This window comes from Adiantum capillus-veneris, chromosome 5 (genome assembly GCF_014529385.1).
Source record: "Adiantum capillus-veneris isolate H3 chromosome 5, ASM1452938v2, whole genome shotgun sequence".
NCBI classification, from domain to species: Eukaryota; Viridiplantae; Streptophyta; class Polypodiopsida; order Polypodiales; family Pteridaceae; genus Adiantum; species Adiantum capillus-veneris.
The window spans coordinates 169,317,937-169,342,685 of NC_140935.1; the positions used below are offsets into that span (position 1 = coordinate 169,317,937).

Consider the following 24,749-nt stretch of genomic DNA (forward strand, 5'->3'; position numbering starts at 1 on the left):
AATTATGTGCTTCATTAAAAGACAAAGGTTCCTCAACATCATGTAGGCTAGATACAGCCAAAGCATAACAATTTGATGCATAAGATGCATGGCGAGAACCTGAACGAGTACGACTAGACAAAGGTGCATCCAATTTACTATCATGCAATGTATGCAAAAACCATTTTGGCATACCTATAGCCTACTCATTTTTTCAGCCCTTTCCTCATCAAGTACATCATGTACATCTACATCAGTAATAGGCTGATGATCTATAGCATTTTCAGAAACCCCCATAGGCTGTACATTTGCCTCATTTAAATTTACATTCGTACTTCCACCATTGAAAAGAGGCAACAAAGTGTCATAAATGTCCTGTGAGCTTACATTATTGTCTCTAGTACATGACAACAAGGGTTTAACAGAATCTTTCACAAACACAACATCTTGTGAAATCAGAATACGCTTTATTTGTGGATGATACAACCTGTAACCTTTGATTTCAGCACTATAACCAACAAAAATACATTTGACAGCCTTATCATCCAATTTTTTGTGTTGTGTTTGTGGCACCAAAACATATGCCAAACAGCCAAAAACACGCATGTGCTCAATAGAAGGCTTTCTATCATGACATGCTTCATATGGAGTAATAGACTGCAAAGCTTTTGTAGGACACCTGTTTACATAAGTGGCATACATGATGGCCTCAAGCCAAAAAGAATGCGGCAAACCTTGACTTTTGACCATACATCATGCCATTTCTGTAAGTGACTTGTTTTTCCTCTCAGCAACACCGTTTTGTTGAGGTGTATAAGGCACTATACATTGGTGCTTTATCCCATGACTAGCCAGAAATGCATTGAATTCATGAGACATATACTCCCCCCCTCGATCAGAACAGAGGGTGCCCATAGTACATTTTGAGACATTTTCAGCCATAGCCAAAAATTGTTTAAAGCACATAAAAACTTTGGACTTTGCTTTAAGCGGAAATACCCATGCATGCCTGGAGTAACCATCAATGAAAGTCACGAAGTAAAGGTAGTTTCCCAAGGACGGGGTCGGCATGGGCCCACAAACATCACTATGCACAAGCAACTTGTATGTGGCCCTAACTAAACCATCCTTTGGAAACTTAGAACGCTGCATCTTACCCAAAGTACAGCCTTCACAAACATGTTTGACAGGTGCTTCAAGAGGCGGCAAAGAAGCAACCATATCAGATTTCTGCAAACGCAGCAAACTGGCAAAATTCAGATGTCCAAAACGTGCATGCCAAAGTTTTGCATCTGAAATAGCCTTAGAATCCACAATTGCATTTGCAAAATTTTGCCCACACTTGTCATACAAAATGAGCTTATATAGCCCACGACATAATATGCTAGATGCAACAATCTCATCACCAAAATTGAGATCATGTACTGTACATCTGTCATCCACAAATTTGACTACAAGACCAAGTCTAGCAAGTACAAATACAGAGAAAAGATTCTTCTTAATCCCAGGTACTTAAAGTGCATCAAGAAGTGTGAAAAAACTGCCATTTGCAGCAATAAGCACAATCTTTTCAACTCCTTGAACTGGATAAGAGGCATTGTTGGCACAAGTAACTGAATTCCCATGAGGGACAGACTCAAGAGAGGTGAACAAATCACGAAGTGAGGTAATGTGCTTTGTAGCACCACTGTCAAAATACCACACATGTGAATCTGCAGCAACTGACATGCATGCATCATGGACAACAGGATTATAGGTACACTTTGCACTAAAATCCCATTCTGCATCAACATTAACATCACAACTTTCACAGAAGTCTCAACAATAGCTGCATTTGTAGTGGAAACAACATTTTCCAACCACCCTCTTTCTTCTTAGCCTCTTTGGCCTTCAACTTAGGACACTTCTTGATCAAGTGATCATTAGCTTTACAATAATGGCAATGCATCTTCTTTTTGCCCTTATCACCAAAATTTCCATACAAATTGTTGCCAGCAGAAGCATTAGGAACATGTGATTTTCTACTCGCAGAAGAACCATAAGAAGTGGTTGCATTACTGTACCACCCTTTCTTTGAGCAACAATAAAAGCCTATTCAACTGCATGTTGTCTAGTCCTTTTTTTTTGGAAAGTGACTCTTGCAATAACAATGTGCACAATGCATCAAACTTGACAACTTCAGGATTTCCTTGGGTCATAAGTCTCGAAGTACTAGCAAAAGTCTGGTAAGAGTCTGGTAAGGCATTAAGAACAGTTGGTACAAGGGAACTGTCTTAAATGACTTCACTTGTAGAAATATGTTGCTCATTGATATCCTTGACACCAGCAAGGAAAGTGTCTATATCATCTTCCTCATGCATAATCTTCAATTCCAGCTCTTTACGTAACAATGCAATTTTAGCCTCATTGCGACTTGCATAAAGACCAACCAGAATATCCCAAGCCTGTTTGGCAGATTTTGATGAACGAATGTGGGGAGTAATAGTGCGCTACTCAGACAACACAATCAATGCATGAGTCTACACATCTTTTACATCCCAACGAGATTGCTCGGCTGTAGGCAAAACAACACTAACAACAACAATCCTTGCAGCAAGACCCGCAACATCCTCAAAATCGCCTACATCCTCAGAAGCAGGACGTACATTGATGCCCTACACAATATTCCGGACTCCCTTTGACACAAGAACATGTTGCATCCTATAAGCCCACATAGGGTAATTGTCCCCATCCAATCTGTCCTTAGCAGAACACATCTGTGTTGTTGTCAACGATGGTAAATGTTGCATCTGATGTGAAAATTTCCCAAGAGGAGGAGAAACGAAGCGAGAACAACACATGCTATGTAGCACAAACTGTAGAAGACTGTAAGGGACATGTTATGTAGAAAACGACACTGACAAAAATTTTGCACAAAATGACAAAATAGCTTGTGCAGTCTTAGTAGCCTGTAGTGTAAACGGAGGCCGAAATAAGCCCGAATTAGAAATCTGAGCAAAGTGAGCTCTACAAGCCTACCTAAAGTTTTTGTCGACTTGTGAACGCTTGCCAAAGCTCATAGAAATCGAAGAAAGTGAGCAGGCGTGTGCTGGAGCTGTTGGCGACTAAGCCCGGGAGCACACAACCTGCTCTGATACCAATTGTTGGAATTAGGGTTGCAGGAAAACACACACAGCTTGGAGAAGATGAAGGAAGCTCAAGGCACACAACAGAGTGTATTACTTAGTGTGAAATGGAAAGATCGATAACCCTAGAATGATGGCGTATATACAATGCACGGGGGGAAAAACCTCCTAGAGAGGGAAAAAAATGCCCCGGCGGTCCTAAGTGTGTTCACACACATCACTACTACATGTATATGGTAACAGTGTTTGTACATATAACTTTTTGTTGGTTTTTCTATCTATCCTTTGGGATGATGTATTCTTTGTAGCTTGAGAAAACAATAATTGTCAAAGACGCTCATGGGGGATCTAGTCCTCTATCCAAATTGGAGCATAGTTAAGAAGTTATTTTGTAGGGGATACCCTTTGTCATGATTGGGTTATGCTTTGGAAGTATTGTGATAGGTGCCACCCTTTGTCTTGGATCATCTATGTGATGGCTAGTGATTAAAACTTGATAAAAAGGTTGAGATGAGGAGAAGAAACCTAGTGGGGGAGAAAGTGCCTTCATCTTTTATTTGGCTACTAAAGCCAAGGTGTTGAGAGTAGTAAGTGTCTATACATGGGTTGAACAATAAAAGTATGCCTACTGCATATGTCTAATGGTGAGAATGTATTATTCATTCGCAAGTATAACATAATAGGGAAGATATGCAATGCTAGAAAAGAGTTTTCATCGGTTCTCTAATGATTTAACATAGCACTTGTGACACATTGGAAATTTATAAAGGACCAACCAACACAAGTCCAAATAGGGCTTTTGTTATAGAGGTTTTTCCACTTTTTCTCAATGTACAAACACTTCAACACACGGAAAATGTACTCTTTTTGTTACAAGTAAAGAACCCTCTTTGACCTGTCTCACACAATACGCATGCGAAGAGTACGGTTTGCTTCACACAAATACTTCATATCAAGGTTCTTATGTAGCTTTGACTTCAACGCATCTACCTCGAGTTGTTATTCCCAATAATGAGCATATCATCCACATAGAGGATCAAAATCAAAAGACTACTATAGATAGTTTTCTTTGTGTATAGGTTGTTACCAATTTGAGGTAATGCCTTCTTGTCAAAGCATTCACAAAGATGCCCCTACTTAGACATAAACCAAGGGAAAAGAATATGATGTTTAATTTATTCCCTAGGCCATAATATATCAAATTATTACCTTATTGTTTTCTTGGAAGCTCCATTTATGATACTCCCATTGTGAAGGACATCACAATACTTAAGAAATTATAACATGTCTTTGTAAAATTTTGACTATTTTTAATCTCGTCAAAAAATTACATCTAAACATAGAGTAGTAGTTAATGTTCCTACAAAATTCTAATGTGCACATACAGGTAAAATGCTTGAATAAAATCAACGCATACAGTGAAAAATTAGGATAGTCACTTGTATAGAGCATACAATTGACAACATCAAATATAATCCGTAGAGCACGCAAATGATCTTTTTTAAGTTACTTACTACAATCAAATCTTCAAAAAAAAGATATCAAAGTGCACTTAAGCATATATACACGTAAGAAAGCATAAGACATAAGAATTTTTTAGGTTAAAACATGTGTGTAGCAACTCACTTTGGTCACCATCAACATTCCTATAATAACTAATTCAAACTAAATTTAACCCTAAAATCACACACAAAAGCAACACAACTATAAAAAAAGGAAAAAAGAGTGCAGTTTATAAGCCTAGACTAAGGACAAAGTGACTTCCATCTTTTAGTCTCTTTGTAAAAAAAAAAAGCATTTAATATGAACTAATAGTTAAATGTATGTATCATTGCTTATTTCCTATGTTTTAGTTTACATAAAGCTTCTATGTATATGTAATTAAATTGGGTGTGTAGATGTAGATATGCACGTGGGACACATAGCAAGGAGCGGATTGTCCCCATATAAATAAATTTGTATATGAAAATTTGTGTAGGTGTGTGTGTGCACCACGCATATAGCATGGAGAGGATAGTATAAATTTCCCCATATAAACAACCTTGTATATGAAAATTTGTGTAGGGGTGTGTGTGCACGGGTGCACATATGTGCAACTTTCCATGGGAGACCATGTGGCCTCTGGCTGTGGATGGAGAATAGCTTAGGGTTAGAAATTGAAACTTTAGGGTGTAGATAGAGATAAACAAGTGCTAATAACAGAGTATAACGATGTTTAGAGATTGATTTGTGAAAACAATAGAGATTTAGAGTATGGTTTAAGGATAATAGCAGTAGGACACAAGAATCAACACAAAAATTAGGTTTGCAAATACTAGACACTTCCCATTGATGATCTTTAATAACCCAAACTTAAAATCAAATTGCCCATGCCACTATTGGTGTACACCTTCATTGAATCCCGAAATAAAAAATTCTAAACCCAATCCAATTGGTAGGCTCAACCCCTTCAGAAGCAACCCACTATCAAATCCAAAATGATGCAACACCCTCGGCTCACAATTTTCCCAAAAGTTGATAAAGAAAGCCTTGATCAAATGTGAATGCATTTTCAAAAGAGGAAGACATCCGGTTGAAGGACAAAAGCAAGAGAAAATTATGGAGAATTTCCACTTTGCTCAACTTCCTCCTCCCCTGCCGAGAGCTCTCCTCTTGGTAGGAAAGGATTGAGAGCTCTCCTCTCGATCCTTTGGAGGAAAGGATCGAGAACTCTCCTCCTCAATCCTCTCCTCCAAAGCATGATAAGCACCCCTCAAGAAGAAGTTGCTCTTCTCCTTTTTCTTGCCAAAAAAAGTTCCTCAAGCTATCACAAAAGTCCTTATTGCCTTGTTTTTTGTGCCTTTTTAAAATAGCCAAAAAAAGTTTCTTTTCTTCTTCCTCTTTTTAGAGGTCATCTTCTCTTTGTTTAGAGGTTGACTTTTCCCAACTATGCACACATATGGCATCCATGCAAAGCCACCCTTATATCCAGCCTTCTTGTGACATTGTGCCCCATTGGGGTTGTCACGGTGCCCTCCATCTACTTCAATTTGCATAAGGGGCAACCTAGTTTGGTCGCCCACATGGGAATGCACTTGCATTAGGCCCTATAGGCAGACAACTGCCATAGCACCACTGGTAGTCGACGATATACCGCAATACTCAAGAACTACCATCATAGCATTGGCAGCGCACTTGTGCATTGTACCAAGAGGCATCTACCATGGCCACGGAAGGAGATGAAGCTCTCTCTCTCTCTCCCTTCCTTCTTGTGATGCTTACCCAGAGCTCTATATATAGTGTGAGCAATACCCCATGGAACTGCTTATGGGTTCAATTGTACGCCATGCGATGGGATGTGAGGCTCCTTCCCTTTTGAACCACATCCTCCCAAAACCTCCAAAAGGCACTAAAAAAACATTGTTTTGGCCCTACAGTACTCTCTTGGAGTTCGAATTGGCCTTTGAAAAGCTCGGCTGAGTCTTGACCTAATCACCTACAAGTTGAGCACTGGAAGCACGTCTAGATTGGACACTCCTTCCTTCTAACTACCTAATCTTGTTGTCCTTTTTAAGGTTCCTGTGATATCGTTTTCTTTCTTTCACTTCTCCTTGACAATAGCTTTGATGTTTAGAGACTTCACTATGTATGCACACAACAAGAGCATATTGCCCATATGTTCCTACCCAGCTGTTCTCCTAAGGCAATTCCCCATCTGTCATTTTTGCTAATGGCAACTTTCCCTATGTATGTTGTCTTCATGGCATATGGCCAGAAAATTCCATTTCCATGAGATCCCCCAATAGATTTATCCTGAAATTTATTCTCCACCTACAAGCCATAGGTTTGTGCTTCAACAATACTTACATCATGACCTTGAGAATTTTCTCCATAATTTTTTTCCTTCCTTCTCTCCTAAACTTGACCTTAAGGGATAAATAAGTTTCCCTCAAGTAAATCCTAGCATCTTTGCAAAAATCAAATCTTTGCTCTTTGCTTCTTCAGATTCCTCACTATCATTTCTTATTTGATCAAAACTATCACATCACATGCAATTAAAATTGTCACTACCCTTTTGAGGGCTTCATTCCCTTGATCTTAATGCTGAACCCTTATCCTCAAGCTTGATAGCTTTCAAATTAAGGTTCAGTCATGTATGCCTTTCCTGAGCTCATCCAAAACAAGTTCTTCCAATTTCAAACCCCCACTTCAAAGCTTTTCTTCGTTATGCGCTCTTTGTCCTCAATAAAATACTCTTCTTTGCGAGATTTCTTAAATTATGTCCATGTGTTTCCATGTATGGTCTGAAGCTCCTCAATCCGTGCCCACAATTTTGGCATAAAAAGCAAAGCAAAATTCTCAACTGCATCCGTCCCCTTATCTACCATAGCTTTTACATAACTGCTAATTAATGAGCTGAACTGGTGAAAGACATTCAAGACAAGGAGAAATTAACATTGACACAATGTACAAGGTCAAATTTGACGAGGGCTTGCTATCTATTTAGGTTCCAATTTCTGGGTCCTTTTTGTAAATTAGAGTTGAGTTTGACAATGTTTTAAGCTTGAGGAGCTACAAGCTTCGCAACTACTACAATTACTTATTTTAGTGCAAAAGGATCCTGAAGCTAATTGAGAATGTGACGTGTTGTTATCCTCATATGCTCTCTACCCTTAGTGCATGTCATCATGTTGTGGCCTTTTAGGAAATATAAGTTTACTATTGATTGTGTGGTGAGTGTGTTTTTTGTAGGCTAATTATTGAGGTGACTAATAAATTTAAATAGTAAGTTTTTAGACTTTTAAGATGAATTGGGACTGCTTTTTCATTTATGTCTATGGATGCATAGGTCCCACAATCCATCTTAGCCCTTGGGAGGAGCTTTGAAGGGTGGATTCACATAAGAGCACCATACCATTGGAATGGCGAATGCTCAAGATGGCCATGATCTCACCCTCGTTCATATGGGGCATGATGTAAGAATATAAATCTCTCAAGAGGCATGATGTTACATAATGAGTTGACAACAAAGCCTTAATTGAGTAAAATTACTATGAAGGATCCCTGAAGAGTGAGGGCATTCCCCCAAATGATGGACCTATGCATGAATTCTAAAAGCTTGTGTTGGGATGGGGAGCCGTTGACAAGGGAAAGCAAACTCGTGATAAAATCTCAAGGCAGGGTTTGTTAAATTGAAGCATCATGCTAGAAAATGCACAAGTGGACATGTATGCCAAGTGTGGCATCTTTCCCAAGTAGAAAATGTTCTAAAGAAGCTTCCTTTCTTCAACATTATCTCTTGGATGCTCTCATTGCAAGGTATGCTCACAATGGGCAACTTAATCTAAAATGTTTTGAAAAAATGTAGCATGAGGACATCCCTCTGGGTGCACTAACCTATGTGTGCATCCTAAAAGCCTATCCTCTTATTGGATCCATTGACAAGGAGAAATACATACACCATAATATTTTGACGTGGGGGTATCTAAATTATGATATAGTGCTTGTATGCCAACTGTGGTGCTCTAGAACATTTTGAACAAATGCATGCTACAATTTCAAGGGTGCAAATATGGAAGGATGATATTGTGATGGGTAGTGCTCTTGTGAACATGTATGCGTAGTGTGGTGCCATTCATCACGTGTGCAATATACTAGCAGACCTACCTTCACACAAAGTCACCTCATGGAATGCTTTGATTGCAGGGTATGCACAAGAAGGTCAATGTGAGCAAGCACATAAAAAATAAATGCAATTTGATGACATGATCTAGGTATAATGACATTTCTTTGCCTCCTGAACTTGCGTGGTCATCTAGGTCAAGTGGTAGAAGGCCAATAACTTCTTTGATAGCATGGGAGCCATATATGGTTTGAAATATGATAGGAAGTGTTTTTCCTATTGATTGCTCTTCTTGGAGAGGTTGGGCATATTGTGAAGGCAATTGGGATTATCCAAGAGATATCTCTTTCCACTAACTCTGCTATTTGGCTTTGCTTCTTGAGTTTCAACTGGAAATGGGTAGATTTCAACTTAGGACCTAGGTGTTTGAGCATGCAGTGTAGCTAGAGAAATCTGATGGGACAGCCTATGTTATGTAGCAGCTAGGATGCTATAGGAGGAAAAGGCAGTGGAACCATGAAAATAATCCTTTAGAAGACGATCATTGAAGTAGTCTACATGCCACACAAGGACTGGTTTGAATAGAAAGGTGATACCAAGCGTGCATAAAAGTAAACAACCGGACTTGAACCTTGAAGTAGTTGCTTTGTAAATGTTGCACAAAGCATGTTGTTTAAAGTGAACATGTAGCTTTGGCTTTCATGGGGTTTTTGGATGTTAGACAAAGGAAATTTGAACAATGGTATTTGGTGCACTCTCCAATCTCCTCATAGTTGAGAGAGCGTCTTTCATCTTCAAGAAAATATTTGTAAATGCAGTTTTTTCAAATCATGGTATCTTTATCATGAGCTAAATGTCACGAAGTACATTGGGTGCAATTATATCTCAAGTCACAAGTTGTTGTTTACTTCACTTGCATACCTCCTTGGTTTTATAAGAAAGAGCAACATCAAGTCCATCAAAATTGCATGTGACAATACACAAAGCTGACCATTCAAGAAGCTTGAACATTGCCCTTTATTTGACCTATCAAAAAGCAATGACACAAAAACCATATGTTCCCCATTTTGGCTTTTATTCTACTACATGTACTTCAATAAAAACCTTGCTTTGGCCCTAGCAATTTTGAGGATAAGATTTACAATTGAGATCTTTTTGTTTTTGACATGGCTAAAATAGAGTCAAGCAAATTTTTTGCACATGTAGTACATGGAGGAACAATAACATGTTACGTTTGGCTCACCATAGCACACCACAATCACTTAGCACCCCTTAGCAACCATATTATTAGAATAATCCTCTCTCTCACACACACACACACACACACACACACAAAGAGAGAGAGAGAGAGAGAGAGAGAGAGAGAGAGAGAGAGAGAGAGAGAGAGAGAGAGAGAGAGAGAGAGAGAGAGAGAGAGAGAGAGAGAGAATGCTCACAATCGTCGTACTTTGAGCAACAATATATTGAGAGGCTAGCTTCCTCTTGCACAAGCGAATGATTACCATCTTAATTTATAGATTAGTTTACCATATAACATTGTTGAAAGTAGTAAATAACAAGAAAAAATACTCACATACGAAGACAATGTGCTCCAAGCGAGACAAGGAGAGAGAGATCCACCCTAAGGTAGGGAGAAGCTGGGGGAGACAAGGGGAAGACAACTTCTGCACGTGAGAGAAAGCAAACTGGGTTAGGAGAGAGAGTAATTATGGAGCCACAAGCAACTATGAGAGAGAAGGAGAGAGGGACAAGTTGGAGAGAAGGAAACGGTCGCACATATTCCACACACACACACACACACACACACACACACACACACACACACACACAGAGAGAGAGAGAGAGAGAGAGAGAGAGAGAGAGAGAGAGAGAGAGAGAGAGAGAGAGAGATGGCAAGGCTCTCTGTAATGTGCCAACTTAATGTAGTTTTTGACGTTGGCAATCCCTGACTTTGGGCAGTGCCAACAATAGGGGTTTATAAGGTGTTTTGTCCTTCGATAATCTTATGTGCGCCCTAAAAGAGACCAAAGGGGATCAACAATTGGGAGCATGAGAGCTGTCCGATGCTTGTAGGAACCCCCCTAATCTTTACAAGGCGGCCTTATTAAAGTGATGATTAGTAGCAAGGATGTATCATGCATGTGACTCGTCGTCCACGTTGGCTTAGCTAAAAAAAATAAAAAATATATATATATTTTACCATCAACGCGGGGAAGGAAGTAGGGAGAAACTATACACATATCATGTATTTACAACTGTACATTGCTGCACATTACACCCTCGAGGGGCAACCGTGGAGAATACACCCAAAAGAGCACATTACACCCTTGAGGGGCAACTGTGGAGAATACACCCAAAAGAACCCTCGAGGGGCAACCGTGGAGAATACACCCAAAAGAGCACATTACACCCTTGAGGGGCAACTGTGGAGAATACACCCAAAACAACGCAACTTGTGAGCCTCGAACCCTCAACCTTGGGGTTACATCTCAAAAGTCTCACCAACTAAGCTACGCTTCTTGGGTAATTAGCTAACTAATAGCAAGATTGAGTTGCGTTGGCCAATATAAACGCATTCATGTCGAAAGCTGTGCTAAAATTCTCTTAGCCTACTCACCCCCCAGGGGTTGCACGAGGTGCCACTCCACTCGCATCGCAATAAGCGACAAGCGAAGCCTCCAAGGGCCTCCCTCTGTGTGCGGCTGTCCAAGTTGAGTCGTATGCAGATCACTCGCCATCTCTGTCGTTAAGGATCTACTTCCATGGATCTTGCCTTTCACTCAATCGTGGAGCAGGGCAGAGCCATCACCTTGGCTCTTCAAAGCTGGTGGGACGACGTCAATTCCTCGAATCCCTGGCAAGAAGGCGTCTTCTACACTCTCTGTGCAGCTTACTCTCTAGTCGCTGCAGTTGCATTGGTAAGGTCTCAATCGCTTCGCTTTTCTTTCAAGCGTTGCAATCATCCAAAACCTCAATGCACGTTGAAAATATGCGGTAGCCGGGACTGGGGGCATTCTAAGAGAACAGGAAATCGTCAAGCAGGCTGCATGTTTGTGCAAAACAATCTGCTTCTTACCACCATTAATTGAGCTGCAAGTGGTACTTGGATCGACCACAGGTGGAACCTCTCGACCTTGTCATGAGCCACATCGAATGCATGCATTCTGCTAAAGGCTTGTTTGCTCTGTATTCTCTACATGCTCTGGGAAATGATTGAAATTCAGCATATTTGTGGGCCGATGAATGCGGCATTGTTTTTTTTACACAGTAAGTTAGTTGCAGAACTTTGATTTTTTGGTATCTAGGGAAAAGGTTCCTTCATCCAAAGTTTCAAGTAGGATGTGCCATTTAAAGCACAGAGAGATGATAAGTATTCTTAGCATTCCTGCTCAAGGTAAATTTTTGTAAGAGAGATGCCTCAAACGGAATAAAAATGGATCTGGTTTGCCTTGACAATGTGATCGACACCTAAATGCCAAGACTGGCATCATGGTTATTTTTAGTTATTTGAATGGGATGATTTTTAAAAATATGCCACTCTTTTTGACTTTGTCTTACTGGGGAAGAACAGCTTAAAAGCTTATTGAGTTTATGCTTAGTTTTCAATGACTTATAGAGTGGCTCGTTGTAAGAAAACGGCTGGTAAAGGAGTCCCTGTGCATCTCATATGATAAGAAAGCTCTACACATTTTTCCTTTAAATGTAGATTCAACTTGTACGAATCGAACTGCGTGTTCCAGAATATGGTTGGACGACACAGAAGGTCTTTCACCTAATGAATTTTGTAGTGAATTCTGGTATGGTGTCTAAGGTTTTGTATGTCTTTTTATGCACATTACGTAGAGCTTTTTGTAACGACTGTGCTGATTTCTCTCATGTAGCTCGGGCATTGGTTTTTGGATTTTACAAGAATGTTTTTTCTTTCGATATCAAGGTAAGCTTTTGCTAGCTCTTAGCAGTTGAAAGTTTTGTATTAACCTTTGTCAAAGTTTCCACGTTTACTTGAGCATTTTGCTACAGATTTTTAGTGTGATATTGCTGGACTTCCCTGGACTTTTATTTTTCTCAACATACACCCTTCTTGTTCTCTTCTGGGCTGAAATTTATCATCAGGTTTGGCTTTTTCCATTAGAAATGATTTATCTTCCAATTGAGGAATCACTGTTTGTAAGAGTCCGTTATTACGTGTTTCAGGCCAGGAGTTTACCAACTGACAAGCTGCGACCAGGCTTTCTCTCTATGAATGTACTGATCTATGTTTTACAGGTGATATGCTTTTTGCTTGAAATTGCAATCTTGACAATAAGTTCAAACAGCTTTGGTGAAAATGGAGCCATTGTTCTGTTTCAGATTATCATATGGCTGTACGAATGGTTAAGCTATAATGCTGTAAGCTTGGCTGTGGCTCGCCTCTTCTTTGCAGGTAAGAGATCCTTGTTTTCTTAAAAAAGAATGTCTAAATTTGGACATTTAACTGACCATAAGTTTCAAGCGCAGTGGATTGTGTGGGTTCGGAGTGATTTGGTGGGGGTGTATTTAAATAACTAAATTTAGAATTTAATGTTTGTCAGTCAGGTGGTAGAGTTGAGTGCATGGGACCGAGAGAGTTTGATTTCTTGGTTCATCATATTGCATGAAATGCATGGCAGGAGTTGTGGCTGAGGTTTTGAAGCAGTAGCTATCAGGTTTGTGGGATTCAAACACTTTTAGCTGTCACATGTATGCTGTCTTTTTCCATCCAATATGATATGGCACGAATGGAATTCATTGAGGATGCGAACCATATTTTTTCCACACTTCCATACCTGTATGGGTTACGGTCGTAGCAAATAAAACCAAAGATGGAATGTTATGTCAAAGTGGCAGTGGAAAAGTGGGCTGTCCACACACGGGGGAAAAGTGCCACCACACAGAGTGCTGTTCTAGTCATCATCCGACTAGATTGCCGTAGATCTTGCTCCAAATAAGCCACAAACAGCGGACAACCCTCTTTGCTTGAAATCTGTGACTACGGAAGCATGGGCAACCCAAGGAGAAAGCGAGAACCAGACCACGGGCAACCTGGGCCTACAGGGGATTGCCTTGCAGTTGTAGACACAAGAGACATGGTAAGAGAGGGCTATGGGGAGAGAGATCACCTACATAGAGCAAGTGGAGAGAGAGAGAGAGAGAGAGAGAGAGAGAGAGAGAGAGAGAGAGAGAGAGAGAGAGAGAGAGAGAGAGAGAGAGAGAGAGAGAGAGAGAGAAGCAGTGTTGCGGACATTCTCAGGGACAATTTTCATCTGATGATATCCGCTATTTAAGTCTATACGACTAGAGATGCGTGCACCCTGCAACTTATTGAGAATATCATCAATCCAAGGAATTGGAAAGCCACTTTGATAGTGATCTTGTTTAGAGATCGATAGTCTATGCACATTCGAAACGTGCCATCTTTCTTTTGCACTAGTAGGACGAAGTACTTGGTTGTACTAGACCTTTTTCTAGAAGCTCGTTCACTTGCTTCAAAATTCCTTTTGCTGAGCAAGACTTACCCTGTAAGGGGGTTGGTTAGGAGGAGAGTTACCTAGTATGAGCTCAATGCAATGATCTTTTGGGCGTTCCGGAGGTAGCCTATGTGGTAGCAACACCCACCAAGCAAGACTAGTTTGGGGGGAATAACCTCTATAAAAGTACCATTGACTATAATTCTAGCAAAATCATAAGTACGTCGGATATGATATATATAAGAGATCTTTCTTGAAGAAGATGTAATCCTCGTTAGAAGGATTCCCATTTAATAAATTGAAAATGTTTGATTTCCAAACTCAAGCGTAAACTCTCGTTAGTTTTATCCTTTTCTTGTGTGAAAATCAAGTAAGCAGAAACACACTTCTTTATGTCTTTTTAATGGAGATATGGCTTACAATAGGAATAGCCAATCCCCAGCATAAGCAAAAATTTTAATGTTCTTGTCCTCATGCTCAATTGTGAGTGTCTTTTCCACATAATCTGGACCAGTTACATGTGAAACTGCCATGGCATACCCAAGATAATATCACATCCGTTGATGGGTGGCCTCAAGAATGATTCGCGGTCCTTGTACTCGTCAATTCGAAGATTGAGCGCATTGGTGGTCAACCCCTCGAACACCGGTTTGGATGTGACCGGAGTTTTGAGCAGAGCTGGTGTGAGGCGTTTTGCAGAATCCAGCGAGATAAAGTTGTCGGTGAAAGGAATTGTTGAGACATGGTGGTTTACTCTGTTGTTACTCAGAGAAGCACCTGCTACGTGGTTAAAATTCAAGACAATTTTTACGTCAACTTGGATATCAGATGATTATGCACGAGATGTCATCACGGCTTGGCATCACTTGAAAATGACTGAGAAAGATACATTGGATGACTATTGCAAGAGGTTTTGGGATACTTATTTGCCAAAGAGACTAGATTGAGCGGTTTTGTTGTGTTTTTCCAAAAGAGATTTGAGACTATTGTCTGAACTAGAGGTCTGACTCCATTCAGAGACTTATGGGACATGCTAAGCAACGATTTGGAACGCATGGCGGCTCATTGACTTATCCTACGGACAGAATAGTATCCACCTCAATAGTGCAAGAGTTCGCCAATGAAAAGAATGAATCAGGGGAACCGGATGACAACTCATCACAGGATTTTGGAGAATCAGATGATGGTAGCACTTGCGAAGGTTCCGACAAACGAAGGGAACCAATTCCAAGTTCATCAGAGGATTCCGGAGAAAGGGGAGTTGGTCATGTTCTCAGGGTTCCGATGATTGCAACTGACGTGCCAATGGACAAGGAAAGCTAGTGAAGCTACCCACAGGTCCCAGGACACAAGGAAAGAAACGAAAAGGGAATCAACTAGTAGATCAGAAAATTCGCCAGACCCAAGATAAGATTTTTGAGCAGATCAGTATGATCTAGATCTAGATATTGCTTTTGCCAAGGTGCACGATGTTCTTGAGAAGTCTCAAGCACATCATAAGAAGGAAACTGACTAGAATCGACGCGACTTGCAGTTGAAGGAAGATGATTGGGTGCTTGTACGTTTGAGAAGGCATGCCTAAGAAAACAAAAGGGAAAGGAGCTGCTTTTTCCAAAGCTAAGAATGCGGTACTATGGCCCTTTCCAGATTTAAGAGAAGATAAATGATGTATCCTTTAGACTGAAGTTGCCAGATACTTAGAAGATTTACAATGCTTTTCATGTGAGTGAGGATTAGTGGTGCTAATTGTAACAGACTTGGACACTCCAAGTCAAGAATCAACCGTGACAGCACCAAATAACCACTTCAAAACAATTCACAGATCACAATAGATTTGCACTGGCCTGGCAGAGTTCCGTGCCTAGGGTTTCTGCTGACTGTAGCCACGTCATCACTTTGTGACATACCCCCTCTTGAAAGCATTGTAATCGACCGCGATTACGCCTACAAAACCGACAAAAGCCATAAATCGTCTTAGCAGACACTGACTGTTAGTATCTACGTACTAGGAACACACAACTAGCACATGTACAAAATCAACAGTCACATCACACGACATCACATGACATTCAACATTCATTCGGATCTTAGAGCATGATTTATTAGCAATGTAGCTAGCAATCACATCTAGGTCCAATCGGGACCTCATCGATGTCCGATTGACTAACCCCTATTGCAACCATGTCTATTTGAGATCAAGTAGACCAAAATGTTGCAGTCATTTTGTCTATTAGATCCTACACTCAAAAGAAGTGAAGAAACAAATCAGTATCATTATGAGGAATTCCATTTCATAAAGTCATCCAACAGAATACTGTCAGCTATCAGTATCCCTGAAGCTCAAAGAGACATCAATGACTTTAGTATCAAAATCGAGGCATCTGTTGACAAGGGAGCGGAGTGACTCCCCTCTTGTGCATCCCACTGCACCAGATTTCCGGCCAAGCTGAATTCTGGGTTCCATTTGGAGTAGACTATGCTAAACCAAAACCAAAACATCGAGGTAAAGTTTCAGAATCCGAGGACTATCTGCTAGGTCCTCCTCCTCCATCCACTTCGCATCAAATGCAGGAAAGTTCTTGAACTTAACCAAGAACCGCCTTCGGACTTTACCTTTCTTCGTACCGTTATGTGCCAAATCTGTTCAGGAATAAGGATCTCCTCGTTTTCTTCCACTTCGGGTTGCTCATCAGGCTCCCCATCATAATGCACATCACCTTTAAAAGGTTTCAAGAGACTCACATGAAATGCATTGTGAATCCTCCAAGTATCTGGCAGTTTCAATCGAAAGGAGACATCATTTATCTTGTCAGTGATCTGGAAAGGTCCGTAGTATCGCATACTAAGATTTGGAAAAAGCCTCTCCTTTCCCTTTTTCTTTCGTAGGCGTGCCTTCTCAAAACGTAAGAGCACCCAATCATCCTCCTTCAGTTTCAAGTCGCGACGATGGCGATCCGTTGCCTTTTTTTGTCGTTCTTGAGACTCTTGCAAAGTCTCGCGAACCTTGGCAAAAGCCGTATCCAAATCTCGCGAATATTCATGCGCTTCAAATATCTAATCTTTCGTGCTCAGGAAGGATGGAACCTTCGCAACAATTTCAACAATCTGAAATGGCGTCTTCCCCGTCGAAGAGTGTATCGTCTTATTGTAGGCAAATTCCACCAAAGGTAAGTTCTTTTCCCATTGAGTCTTCTGATCCGAGATACAAGACTTCAATAAATCTAAAACCACTGAATTGGCAATCTCAGATTGCCCGTCAGTCTGCAAGTGGAACGATGACGAGAACTGCAACTGCGTGCCAATGTTCTCTCAAATTGCGTTTCAAAACAAACTCATAAATCTGGGGTCTCTGTATGAGACAATCGTCTCAGACATGCCATGTAATCAGAAAATCATCGTGATCATTCTGTGTTCTCGGGAGATCAAAATTGAAATCCATTTCAATATTTTCCTAGGGGCGGGTGGGTATGGGTAAAGGCTGTAACAATTCCTGTGCCTTATGCCTGTCAAACGCACAAACTCTTCCACATCCTTTTTGAGTCTCGGCCAAAAGAAGTATCTCTCTACCCCTTCATGGTGGTAGCAATGCTGCGGTGACCCGTAAAAGGTGGACAGTGGCATCCAGTCATAACCTTTTCCCGCAACGGCTGTGTGACGCACAACATAGTCTTTCTCATCAAGTAGCCTTCCCGAAGGGAGTATCCAGCTACGGTCTCCCCATCCCGTATCTGTGTGACAATATCTGCAAAATCTGTATCTGTGGCATACTGATCGACCATATCCTCGAACCTCCTATGATGTATCGCGGAAATAGCCAAAACCAACGGCTTCCGAGACAAAGCATCTGCCACCACATTCTTCTGTCCTTGCACATGGACAATTTGGAAGTGAAACTGTGACAAGAAGTTCGCCCACCGGATCTGCTTTTCCAAAAGCTGCTTCTGTGACAAGAAGTAGCGCAAACTTTGATGGTTTGTAAAGACAATAAAATCCGCTCTGAGTAGGTAATGCCGCCACTGAGTAAGAGCATGGATAACCACCAAAGCTCTTTCTCATAAATCTGTGTTGTCATCTCCGGCCTAGAGAACAATCGGCTCTTGTAAGCAATGACATGGCCTTCTTGCATCAAGACCGCACCCAGACTACGACCATAAGCATCACAAAATACTTCAAATGACTTCTGCACGTCCGGCAAAGTCAAATGTGGTCCTGTAGTCAATTTCTCTTTCAATGTCTGAAAGGTAGTCACCTCTGTGGATCCCCACGAGAAAGGGACTCCTTTCTGTATCAAGAATATGCAAAGGGGAAGCAACCTCTGCAAACTTTCGAATGAACCGTCTGTAGTACGAACACAGTCCCAAGAAGCTTTCAACTTCATGGACATTCTTGAAATCGGGCCAATCACGGGTAGTGTCTATCTTGGCCGGATCCATTTGCACTCCTGCTGCTGAGACAAAGTATCCCAAAAAAAAGTGTATCTTTGAAGCAGGTGATCTCTGTGTTCTGCCTCATTCTTGGAGAAAACAATGATATGATCAAAGAAAGTGCCAACAAATAGTGTGTACTCTCGAAAAATCTTGTCAATCATCCGGTTAAATGTTGCAGGAGCATTGGTTAAGCCAAAAGGCATCACCAAAAACTCAAATAACCCAAAAGTCGTCCGAAAGGCTGTCGTGTAGACATCTCCCGGCGCGATTCGGATCTGATGATATCCACTCTTCAAGTCAATCCTGCTAAAGCATGATGATCCCTGTAACCTGTCGAGTATATCATTGATCCTAGGAATCGAAAATCTGTTCTTGATGGTGATTTTGTTGAGAGTTCTATAATCGATGCACATTCTCCAAGATCCGTCTATCTTCAAATCCAACAACAGTGGAGAGCAATACGGTGATATACTATGCTGGACAAGACCCTTTTCCAAGAGGTCTTTCACTGGGTTCATAATCTTTTCATTCTGTACTCGGCTCACACGGTAAGGTGGCCGGTTCGGTGGCGTGCTTCCAGGTATCAGATCAATGGTTTGATCTTCAGGCCCTCTGAAAAGCGATCGGCATGAGTGTGGAGAAAAATCTTGGCGTTCCTTTGATCACGTCAAAACATATTCAACCTTTATCCATCGTTCAATTCTCTCCCAAAAGAATGAGTAAGAAACTGAAGTTCATCAAGTACAATCTCTAAGCCCTTCATTTATCAAAGTCGCTTTCTCGGCCCGGTAGTCAACCACGGCGTAGTTCTTGTGGTACCAAGGGATTTGAGTAGAACGTCACTCGCGTGCCCTGAACACCCCTGTCATTGCAAACGAAGTTTGCCAATGCTCGGTGTAATGGCAACATCCCATCCGGGTGCCAGTCGAACTACCTCAGCTGTGGCGTCAGTCAGTCTGGTGTAATTCCAAATCGAGCCGCCAATTCCAAGTGAAAAGAAGTTGGCCTTGGCTCCTTCAAAAGAGCTTCCTGATCCTTCACTTTGCCCCAAAAGCGGCAAAGTTTGTACTTTCATTCATTAGATTCGGTGTAGGTCCCACGCCATGTGGTACCAGTTCTGGTTTTCTATCTGCCTTTTCTGCCACATTCCTCACCTGCTCTCGAACTCTCAGGCCTGTCGTCGTCTTTATCATTCTGTTCTTTCTGTGCCTTTTTAGGGCACCTCGCAGAGATATGTCCCTGTTCCCCGCATCCAAAGCACTTCCCCTCTCTGATGAAGCGAGCTCTCTCCTCAGGAGTAAGCTTGGGTCGTGCATCCTTATTCTCTGGGTTGCTCTTTTTCTTTCTACTTTCATTCCCAGAAGTCTGTTCGGCTCGTTGTGTCATGACCTCATTTGTGGGGTAGGTCTGACTGCCAGAGTGAATGGCAAAGCCCCGCTTCGCATGACTCATCAACTCCTGAATAGAAGCTGACTTCTGTTCCAAGCAGTGATCTCGGATCTCTGTAGGTAGACCCAAGGTGAACCGCTCAATCTGTTCTCTGAACAAGATCTTCTTGAATGAAGAGGCGGGTAGAAAAGAGCTTGAGAATCTTTCACAGTAAGCATTGATTGTATCTTTCTTGGTCATCCGAAGATGGTTCCAAGAAGCTCGTATATCTTGTTCATATTCTTGCGTCAACCAAGAAGAAATAATAAGCTTCTTAAATTTCAGCCATTTAACTGGCGCAGTCTTGTTTAAAAGAAGCGTGGACCACCAAGTACGAGCATTCCCCTTAAAGTAAGAGGCAGCTCTCCGAATCTTGGAGTGCTCTGAATAGCGTCCTTCCGCGAAAGCGATGTCAAACTGCTGTATAAAAGACAAAGCCTTCGAAGCATCTTAGTATCCTGAGAAAGTATCAAACTTGATCGAGTGGCCACCTTCCTTAAACTCTCGGACTTTCTTGCTTTTATCTTCGAGAAAGTCATATTGATTGGCTTTGTAAAAATTCTTCTTGTTCGCATATAAGTTTCCGTCATCGGAATCTGAGCTGTCTGTAGTAGACGAGTCCTCAGTAGAACTGTCAGTCTCTGGGCGAGATGTAGCCTTCTTTGCCTTTTTCTTGCCCTTTCCGAAGCTTTGTTTCTTGGTTCGCTTTTTACCTTTTCTGTCTTCTTCGCTCGAATCTGAAGAGCTAGAAGTACTGTCACATGAAGAAGAAGAAGAAGAAGAAGAAGAACTGGGTACTTCTTCAAATCGAACACGCTTCTTTCGTTTCTTTGCCTTGTCAAAAGTCGACTGACGACCCAAATATCCCGGGAAGTCGGTGCTTTTATTTTGCTTTTTGCCATGCTTTTTGGCTTTCTTTTGCGCGTCAAAAAGCTGAGCAATCCGTGCATCAACCACCTCTTGTAATTCCTTCTCTGTATACTGTTTGTGATCAGAAGGTTTCTTGAGAGCGGGTTTCAGTGGTGGTGTAGTGGTTTTCTGCCACTGTGCATGCACTTCCTGAAAAGAAGTCTCGCTCATATATTTTGCCAATTTCGGATCCTTCGCAAAACTGAGCATCATCTTTGTTGCATCGCCGATCAATTGACGACGCTTCATCTCTCTTTGCTCCGCCTGAGTAGGCCGAGGCGGGCCATACTCTCTGTCTGAATCTTCGTTGTGATCCGAGCCCGCATCTTCAGATGTAGAGGGAGTCGGCTGATCCTTGCGTGAAGCCATAGGTGTAGCGGAAAAAAATTATTTGGGATCAGATTTCCCGTAGAAGAGAAATCGGCCGTGCTCTGATACCACTGTAACAGACTTGGATACTCCAAGTCAAGAATCAACCGCGACAACACCAAATAACCACTTCAAAACAATTCACAGATCACAATAGATTTGCACTGGCCCGGCGGAGTTTCGTGCCTAGAGATATTGGCCCCAAAGACTGGCGCCCCTTTCGGTATTTCTTTTTATATTAATCAGTTCAAAGTACAAGAGAGCGGTTAGGGTTTCACTCTCAGACTCTGCATCCAGATGCTCTGAGAAGTGAGGCCCTCACCACTAATTTAAAGATTACAAGGGATGCCCAAAAGCAAAGCCCCAAAAGCTTGAAAGCAAAAGCAGATTCCCTCTCTCTCTCTCAATGAGAGTCAGTAAAAAGCAAGTTCTCTTTTTCTCTCTTTCTCCCAAATCATAGCAAAAAGCTGAGATTTGCGTCGCTCAATTTCCCCCCCCCCCCCCCCCCCCCCCCCCCTCCACCTCCACGATTTTTGAAAATTAGGGTTTCTGGCAGAAATTAGGGTTTGCAGGAATTTTAGGGTTTTTGACAGAAAATAGGGTTTTTGTTGTCCGTAGCCACGTCATCACTTTGTGACACTAATCCTATAATTAAGACTTAAAACTTCATACTTAAGATCAAACTGAGACTCAAGAGACTGAATGTGTGTTTGATTGATTGAATAAATGCTTGAATGAGTACAATAGACTCCTTATATAGGAGACGAAGAACGAAGAGACATAAATGAAAAGACACGTCTCATGGTGAAGAGACATGATTTTAGACGCAAAGACACATTCTTTCGGCGAAGAGCTGCAAATATTGGACGAAGAGTTGCAACCGTAGAGCGAAGGGGTGTGACCAGTCGTCGAAGGAGTGTGGCTTTTGGCGAAGAGGCATGTCTCTTGAGCGAAGGGTCGTGACCATCAAAGTGTAGGGGTTCTCCTTGCCATGACACTTTGCGCATCTGCAACTAGGAGTAGATGTAATACTGCAACATAGTCACAATCGTGACATCCCCTCCCATTTTAAATGAGAGCCCGTATCAAAGAAATGACTACTGAAGTTGATAGAATTCTGGAAAAGCATTGAATCTTCGAAAATCTTCAGTCTTTGAGTTATCTGAAATCTTTGTCTTGAACTTTTGCTTCTTGCGAAACCTTTTTGCTTTGATGGCTAAATCCCATGTCATTGCATTATTCAAATACTTTTGAGAAGAATATGGCATAATCAGGTTGACCGCAACAAGGGATTGATCTTCAAAATCCTTCATGCGATGTAAGACATCTGGTTCAAAATCTTCCAATAACGGCGAAATATTTGGTGAAGAGGAAATCTTCTCAAGGCATTCTTTAGAGGAGGTAACGTCATCTTTATGAATCACTGGAGAGGATTTTTGACTAAGACTGCAATTATCTTCCAATAATGAATCCCAAAATTCTTAAGAATCATCTTCAGATAATGTCTCTTCATGACTTGCAATTGGCATATCATCATCCAGCAAAGAATCAAAGAAAGCATAATCATCTTCTAATTCAGAATCAGCAACTATGTCCTTATTTTTGTCTTGAAAAAACCTCTTGCTTGAAATCATCTTTGTCTTTATCAATTGATTTAGGAGAAGTTACTGAATCCAAAACATCATCAATAATAATTTCTGCATCTGCATCGGAAATCATATTCGTTTCATAATCCACTGTATCATGCCGTTTGACTTGTATACGTGAGGCTTGAATCACTCGTTCCGTATGATAAAGCCCGTGTAAAATCAATTCACGTCCATCTTTGAACAAATTGATAGTATGTCCTCGAAAGCTAATAGCTGGATCGTACTGAATTAATCAATGCTGACCAAGAATCATGTCGTAATAGGATAGAGGCATGACTTTGTAATCCAATTGATCCGAATAGCTTTGAATATCAAACTGCAACTGTCGAACTGTCTCAACAAGTTAAAATTGATCCATCTGCTAATTCCACATCATATAAGTTAGATGTCTTCTGAGTTGGCAAGCCAAGCTGTCGAACCATCTGAGTGTTGACAAAATTACTAGAGCATCCGTTGTCCACCAAAACATTGATGGAGCGACCATTGAGAGTTCCAAGAAGGCTTAGAACTTGCTTTGAAAGAGGCTCCAAAATTGAAGAATCACACTGAGCATGCTTCATAAGAATAGTCGTATCCTCTGAGACACGAATTGTATTGACCATAGATTTTCCTTTATCTTGAGTAGGAGCTTGTTGTTCAGAATTCGATGATGTTTTCGCGTTAGAATTTCTTTTCAAATTAGACGGATTTGGTCTCTTTGGACATTGATACCATCTATGGTCACCTCCGCAAATTGTACGTAATCCATCCTTCTCTTTGAAGTCGAAGATGCATTTGACGAAGAGCCTTGCTGAGTATTGGAACACCAATCTTGAGAAAAATCTTGTCCTTTACCACGATCAAGCGGAGCATTTGAAGAAGATCTGCTTTGAGATTGTCGATCTTGAGAATAGAACCTTGAAGTTGAATAAGGCTCCGTGGCTTGCTGTCTGAACTGAGATTGTTGCTGTTGACTTCGGCTATAGCTTTCTCTGTGATCGCGTTGATAAAAGCGAGCGTTGTTTGAAGATCTAGCACTGGGGAGAAAATTTCGTATAGGACGCCGATTATCGCCAAGACGCTCCACATAGGCAATTGCAGCATCTAAGGTGGTAGTGTTGTATTTGTGCACATCGTCCTTCAGGGTTGGTTCAAGCCCGTCAATGAAACTGTGTAGTTTATCAGAGGGGCTTAGATTCTCTATCTCCAGAGTTAGTCTCTGAAACTCTGTGATGTACGCGGCTAAGGAACCTGTCTGGTTCAGGCGGCGAAGAGAGGACCGGGCATGAAAATCCGCATTGGTAGGTTTGAATGCCTTGCGAATAGTGCACCGGAATTTATCCCAAGAAGGCATATGTTTCATAGTTACCGGGGAACGCATTCTTGGAGGCATGGAATGTCGGAACGACGCTTCGAACATGCAAGGTGACGTGGAACGGGCCGGAACTGATGGGCGTTCCGGATGCAATGTTGGTACCGAAACGGCTCGGGAACGGGCGGAATGGGCAAAAATGGCTCCTCCTCCAACGAGCAGAAAGGGCAATTCTTTTGAAGGTCAAAGTTTGAAACATGGGAGTCTTGGAGGGGAGCAAACCTTTTAAAATGCACCCCTCCTCACCCCTTTCCTTCACTCAAGTCTCATGCTCTCAAGCTCAACCAAAGCTCTAGCCTCTTAAGCTCTCTCTCCATTGCTCTACGGTCTACCCTCAAGGCTCAAGCTCTCAAGCTCTCTCCCTTGCTCTCAAGCTCTCTCTCCATAGCGTTTAGTTGTATTTGGAGCCTCCAAGCGACGCAGG

The 24,749-nt window shown here is 41.5% G+C and overlaps 1 protein-coding gene across 1 annotated transcript in view; it reads left to right on the forward strand.

The window, feature by feature from the left end:
- The first annotated feature begins 11,285 nt into the window (after positions 1–11,285).
- The window catches only part of LOC147458529 (tobamovirus multiplication protein 1-like), a 40,672-nt gene continuing 27,208 nt past the window's right edge, over positions 11,286–24,749 (forward strand). Inside the window, exons 1-6 of the mRNA XM_086513185.1 lie at positions 11,286–11,624; positions 12,413–12,503; positions 12,588–12,640; positions 12,727–12,819; positions 12,901–12,972; positions 13,057–13,129. Coding sequence (XP_086369311.1) covers positions 11,469–11,624; positions 12,413–12,503; positions 12,588–12,640; positions 12,727–12,819; positions 12,901–12,972; positions 13,057–13,129 — 538 coding nt within the window. The 5' untranslated portion in view covers positions 11,286–11,468. The remainder of the gene's footprint in view (positions 11,625–12,412; positions 12,504–12,587; positions 12,641–12,726; positions 12,820–12,900; positions 12,973–13,056; positions 13,130–24,749) is intronic.